Source organism: Morone saxatilis, unplaced genomic scaffold, assembly GCF_004916995.1.
Source record: "Morone saxatilis isolate NCDOM2014 unplaced genomic scaffold, NCSU_SB_2.0 Contig10, whole genome shotgun sequence".
NCBI classification, from domain to species: domain Eukaryota; kingdom Metazoa; phylum Chordata; class Actinopteri; family Moronidae; genus Morone; species Morone saxatilis.
Genome location: NW_023339652.1, coordinates 14810970 through 14817907, shown reverse-complemented (window position 1 = coordinate 14817907; position 6938 = coordinate 14810970). Strand labels below are relative to the sequence as shown.

General features: G+C 39.9%; 1 protein-coding gene across 1 annotated transcript in view; it reads right to left on the bottom strand.

Moving 5' to 3' along the window:
• ucmaa (upper zone of growth plate and cartilage matrix associated a) overlaps window positions 1-4705 on the bottom strand; it is an 8584-nt gene extending 3879 nt beyond the window's left edge. Inside the window, exons 1-4 of the mRNA XM_035676299.1 lie at window positions 4575-4705; window positions 3615-3674; window positions 3425-3520; window positions 700-798 (exon numbers count right to left, since the gene is read on the bottom strand). Of these exons, the coding sequence (XP_035532192.1) occupies window positions 700-798; window positions 3425-3520; window positions 3615-3674; window positions 4575-4632 (313 nt within the window). The 5' untranslated portion in view covers window positions 4633-4705. The remainder of the gene's footprint in view (window positions 1-699; window positions 799-3424; window positions 3521-3614; window positions 3675-4574) is intronic.
• Window positions 4706-6938: the final 2233 nt, after the last annotated feature.

Here is a 6938-nt window from a genome sequence, read left to right as displayed (position 1 = left end):
AAATGCCAGGTTTTTTGCAAGGATCAATTAAGGTTAGCCCTCACAACGTGAGATAAGGTGCTAAATTAGCTTATGTTTACTGATACAATGTATGCTTTGTTTTTCTGTTTCATTCAGTGTCTCGGAACAGTGATTTTGAGATGTTAAAGCTGCAGTAGGTTTTTTTATCATCATTGCTGAAATTGCTTGTTCAACCGGGCCTGAACGAAAACAACCAATCAGAGCCGAGAACGATACAACAACGCTTTGGGTTGGAGGCTTGAAGTTGATTGTTGAGTCTCATTACCAGGGTCCCAAAGTGTCTGTATTTGACGCCTCGGATTGGTTGTTTTCATTCATGCCCGATGGATTCTTACAAATGCCATTAGGAGCACTAGGAGGAGCCAGAGGAAGCTGCTATTTTCACAGAATATCTGTCTCATGTTCTACTATCAGGATATTGTCAAAGTTTCAGCAAATATGACAAAAAAAAATATTTTTATAAAAATGACCTACTGCAGCTATAAGTGTTTGTATTTTCAGTGCTCTTAGGAAGGTATGAAAATGAAGGTTAGATGGAAGGCACAAAAGTTAGAATTTATTGCTTTTGTTTGTCTGCCATTTTATCATTCATGCATTCTGATGACTTTACCTTTATTTCAAACGAAGAAGAAGAGGAAAGCGTTTAAAATGAAACTGAAAACTGCATCCAGGTCTTACCATCACGCTCCTCCTCAACGTAGTTCTCAAACTCATTCCTTTGCTCCTCATTGTACTCCCTCCTCTGCTCGTTTACAGAAAGCCTTACCCTCTGCTCGGCTGTAGAGAGAGAAGGAAGAACAAAGGTGAGCTCAGGAGTAATCCAAACATTTTATCTGTTTACACCCACTCACATGATACTGATAGATGAAGCAGGTGCAGACACTACTGTTCTTCCTTAAACAACCATGTGTACTGACTGCTGTGGGATTTTTAAGCAATGTTAGTGGCATGGCTGTTAATTGGTCACTTGGTCCAGACTGAAACACCTCAACAGCTATTTGACAGCTTGACATAAAATGTACAGATATTCATGGTCCCTGAGGATGAATCGTAATGACTGATTCCTTGACCTTTCCTTTCACCAGAAGGTAAAAGTTTTCCCTTGTCTTGAAATATCTCAACATCTACTGGATGTATTGGCACCAAATTTCGTACAGACGTCCCTGGTCCCCAGAGGATGAAATGTAATGACTTTGATGATCCTGAGACTTTTCCTCTAGAGCCACCATGAGTTTGACATTTGTGGTTTTGAGTGAAATATATCATCAACTATTGGATGGATTGCTATGAAATCTGGTACACAGATGGCCCCCCTCATGATGATCTGTTAAACCTTGGTGATCCTGTGATTTTTCATCATCATGTGAGAATTTCACTTTGTCCAGCCTTGACAGCATTTACAAGAGTGTATATTGGGTTTAGCGAGGTGTTAAAAACAAACAAATGTGGGTAACCCATACCACTTACTGTAATGCATTAGAAATTTGTGTAAACAGCTGCACCTCCCTCCTGCTCCATCACTGTGCAAAACCAAACATCCCCACCCATCCTGGTACAGGGCAGCCACTGTATACATTAGACATTACTGCACTGTTTGTGTTTTCCTTTAAGTCCTTCATTTTACTTGAATCACAACAAGCTTATGAAAAGTGTAAGGATTACATCACAGCATTTCATGTAAACACAGACCTACATGCACTCAGCATACCTATTCTCCCTTCAAATAGCCCATTGATTTGGGGCTTAGTTGTACCGCAGGAAACATGGATCACATCCACTGTCACACTACCTTCTCTCTCTTTCTCCCATCCTAATTCGGACTCTTGTCCTATTTTCCCCTTGTGGTGCCTCTTCTTCTATTTACTTTTGTGAGAACTTATTAGAGACAGAACCTGTAATCCTGTAATAGGGTTTTTATTTTCTCATCAGGATTCAGCCTGCTTTATTGAATGTGCTAGCATTAGATGTGATAGCATGAGCCTAATCTAATGAGAAGATGATAAAACTAGGTTTTTTATCAATGTCTAAAAAAATAATGTCCTTTGTCTTTCCTAACCAATTCTCATTGACTTCAGAATAACAGATCATAGGGTAAAAGGGAAAACCATAAAATGTTTGGAAAAGACAACCATGGCTATAAGAAAGTTGCATTGAAGTCACACTTGGTTATGCAATCATCCAACATCTGTTGGAAATATTGGATATACCCAATTTGTGTGTTGTGTCTTTTGAAAGATGGAGCAATGCAGCAAGGATGAAATATCTATTTTCCCTCAGTAAATGTTGATCTTACACTAAATCAGGTTAAAAAAGATTATATGAAATAATGAAACAAACCTGACAAACCACAACAAACTATTGAGGTAGAATCTCAAACACTCTGCCTCAGTGTGATTTGTTAGCACGGAGCCCCAGAGCCTTGCATTAAGGTCTAAACAAACTCCTTACAAACAGTCACACATCTGCCCCCTCATGTTCTCATGAACCGAGCTGGCGAGGAAAATAATGAATCTTTCTCTAAGTGTTTTATTTTTCTTCCTGGAATGTGAGCCTGTTTGCAGAGCAAGGTGAAATGACCTGTCTCGGGAGGCCTGTTTAGCGGCACACATAGACTTCTCTGATGGGTTTTCCACCAGCAAAACAGTTGAATTACCAAGGACATACTTCACTGAAAAGATGAAAATCAGTGTTGTCAGCAACATTTTGGTAAGTCTGGCCATTTTCTTGCTTTTATCTCAGCTAAAGGAATACTGGAATCCTTGTTTTTGGGTTTGGAAAAGCTATTTTGGTGATAGAGTATGATAATAAGTTCCTGTGTCCTGAAACACCTCTCATTTGTGTGTTTGTTCGATTTAGTTTGAGGTGTGTTGGCGTTGTGTATCGTACAGGATGCTGGCAGTGGAAGAATGAACTTATTGTACAGAGAAACTGAGTGAGGGAGAGCCTGCTCCATACTACCCTGTGACTCCTTCTACAGCCTCCAGCTTGTGTGTGTGTGTGTGTGTGTGTGTGTCAGATTTAAGAGCAGCTACTGTATAGAGCAACACCTGCTTGAGTTTCCATTACTCTTTCTCTATTTCTCTCTTGAACTTCCCCAGCTTGCAGTCAAAACCTCAAACCATATCATCCTCAGAGTCAAACTACAAACCATTAAACACTCACAAGTTCACTATGGGAGGCCAAACATGCCGTATTTTAGACTGTCCACAACGCTGGGGCACGTCAACCACACAAATATAAATAAATATAACCCTCCAACCCCCATCTTCAAACCACAGACCAGACACTTTAGGATCCTGCTGGTTTTCTGCCAGCGAAACTGACAGCCTTTAAGTAGACAAAACATTTTCTTCCTGGCAGACAACTGCTGTTATCTCAGTACACGCTAAACAGAGGAACTTACCTTGGAGCTCAGCATAGTATCGGGGTGAGCGGCGACTGCGGCGCTTGAAGAAGTTGGAGGCGTCCGACTCGGGCATGAACACATGCCGTGCTGCCCCTAAAGGTCAGAGGTCAGAAGGTGAAGGTCACGTTGTGAGGACATGCGGAGCAAAGGTATGTGTAATAGTACAAAATGGTTGAACAGGTATCACCTTTAGGATCGCCTGCTTTAGAGTTGTCCCGGACTGCTGCACTTTTCACCACACTGGAAACTACAGTATGAGGAAAATTAGAAATTGACTTTACAAGTGTATGGGGCTGATATTGTAACAATACTATTGGTATCTTGAACGTTTTGAAACTGTCTCTTTGTACATACTGAGATTTGTAAATGTGTACTTTAATATTTATGTGTATAAGAAATGATAGCCTCCCACTTCTTAATGTTAGCCAGTGTTTGATGTTTGATTTTGAAAGACTTAAAAACTGATCATGTCTGTCAAGGCGACACAATAACAAAAAAATGAAGGATGAGAATTCCGACTGCAGAAATTGAGCGACACAAGATTAGTATTGCAGGCAGATCTCTGTTGTCTCCAATATATGGAAGGTTGCATGGGCAAAAATTGTCCCATTACAAATGATCGATGTGGCACAATGAAACAAGATTAAAATATCTCTAACCATCATTTTTCATAGTTATGATAATTTGGAAGATATCTTTCCTCGCAAGGCCTTCTATCAAATTCCACTTTACTCACTGTCATCTGGAAAAGGCTGAATTCAGATTTGTGTTGCTCATTGTCATCTGTTATCTATACCACACTCTGTTAGTTCACTGATAGTCTGGGTCACAGCTGTCCTCTGGACACATATTTCATCATGGAAACTGAGATTCATGCTGACTACTAAGATTACTGGACATCTCAATTTAAGTCAATTTAATTGTATGCATTTATTGTGCACATTGATTATTATTAATAATAATTATTAATTTAAGGATAAATGTGGAATTTACAACCTCTGACAGATTTTCCATATTAAAGGATGACAGCACATGTCAGTAAATTATACCATCAAAACTATTCTGCTTATCTCCCCTGAGAAAGTTTAATCCAAAAATACACACGTCACCCCAGCTTTTTCTCCACCCACCCAGACAAGGTACTCACAGGTGAGGATGAGGAGGGTGGTGAGCGAAGAGAGCACAAAGACTCGAGTCCAGGACATCTTGAGAGAGAAAAGCAAGAACTCAACTGGACTTAACAGCACATCAAACTGAACTGAACTGAGAAAGGAGAAAAAGATGAGGGAGGGAAGGGAGGAAGGTAGGAGAGGCAGGGAGAGTGGGAGGAGAAGGAGGAAGAAAGAGGTTCAGGGAGGGGAGTGAAGCTGCTGGAATTTCAATTCCCTAAGGGAGAAGAAGATGAGGAAGAAGAAAACATGAAGGAAAAGGATCTTTGATGGACGAGTTAAGTTGAAAGAAGAGGGCAGCAGAATGGAAACAAGGATATGGAATTAGATGGAAGGAGATATCACTGTGAATTGGTGGCCTCAAATGGTACCAAGTTAAAAAAAAATACAATTTTGTAAATATATATATATATATAACATTACATTTCATATAATCCACCACTGTATATACATATCTGAATGTTCTGCATGCAGTCTGTTACTATCAATAGATATTTATTTTAAATGATGAAAACTTGAAGTACTAAAACCACTTAAAGGACCAGTGTGTAATATTTAGTGGCATCTAGCAGTGTAGTTGAAGACTACAACTCCCTCACTTCCCCTCCCCTTCCAAGCACAAATGAGAAACTACGGTGGTGATCTGGTCTACCGTAGAAACATGGCAGTTCAACATGGTGTTTGGTCACTAGGGGGCAGTGCAATAAGTTGTAAACACAACATTGACATCTTCTGAAGTTGATATGCAAACATGGTGACAAAAAAAAAAAGCCTATTTACACATCCAGCAGATATGGAGCAACGTACAAAGGGGGGATGGAGTATGTGTCTCACAGAGGTCACAGGTCAAAGGATCCAGTTTTTCCTTTGCCAGAATTTTAAAAACTTTGGAGCGTTATTTGCCCCCCTTCCCCACAGGCTAGCATTATACCATTGATAACAGTGGATGTGTTAGGTCATCTATCCCACTACTGATAGACAACTGAGTGGAAGAGGTAAGGATTATAGGGTAGCGCTTGGGGTGGCCAATCACCACAACCCCCCCCCTCTGGAAACGCCCCTGCTGTCTACAACTTAATGCTGGACAGTTAGTGTACTGTGGCTTTTTTGGTGAAAACAGCTGCCGGCTGTGGCTGCAAACAAGGTAGATGAGAGCAGTAAGACTGAACCAAAACAGTAAGGTCACCGGCTCATCTGACCCATTCTCAATATAAAGGTATTGATCAATCAGCTTTAAACAAACAGATAATAGGTATATTGACATAAATTATATCCAACATATTGTATTCAAGGTCTTAATAAAATTTCTACACAAAATGTAGAGTTAAGAAGCAATCTGAAGTTGGAAAGTATTGTCAGCATTATTTTCTTCCTCTTTCTTATTCTAAGAGAGAAAGGTTTTCTGCTTTGGTGACTGCTGCAATATATTTAAAATAATCTCACCAGCAGACAGAGCCACAAACTGGATTTCCCTTTTTTCATATTCTGGGTCATATGTTGGATGAGCTGACACGTCTCTCACCACCAGCCAATCAGTTATCAAACACTCATTCTGAAGGTCAATGGCCCTTTTGTGTCTGTAGGTAAGTACATATAGTCTTCAACGTTCGCTGTTTGTTGAGAGATGCTGTGTTTTTTGATGTATCACAGGGTATATTTGAGTTTGCTGACCAAGGTTCACGAAGCTTGAAGTGAGGTAAATAGGCCAGTTTGCAGTTCAAAGACTGCTTTACAAAGTTGACCCTAAATCCCCTCAAGACAAAATATAATATTACGCTGTATAGGTATAGTATTATAGGTATTGTTAATGCATAGGTATTGCAAAATAATTCCACTTTATAACACTATTTAATGACATAGAATTTCAGAGACCTGCTGTGCTCACAGATTCTTTTTTATGTCTTTTGTTAGCTGTTATGACATGCTCTTATTGTGCATTGTTACCTTTCTATATGAATTACGTACATTTCCCTCGCAGGCAGAGTGTGTGCAGGTGGTAACATCTTGATGCTGCACTGGACCCATTCATTATCGTTCCAGCTATGAATGATCTCAGGGTTTAGCATACCTTACTGCACTAACCTGTGCTTAATGCTGCATTATGCTGCGGGCTATTGGACTGCATGTGAGTTCTGCTTCAAGTCCCTGTTCACTTAAAATCAGTTTTTCTTCCTGTTCCTACAGTGTGATGTTTTATTATCACTGTGCAGAATGATGTAAGTGCAGAGTTTGACACTAGAAGGAGGTTTTCACATTCATCTGCTGAAAGTGGAAAGTTTCTCTGAGCTCATTAAAAATCTGATTTTAGGGACGGGGCCTATCAGCATGATTTGTGACATCAC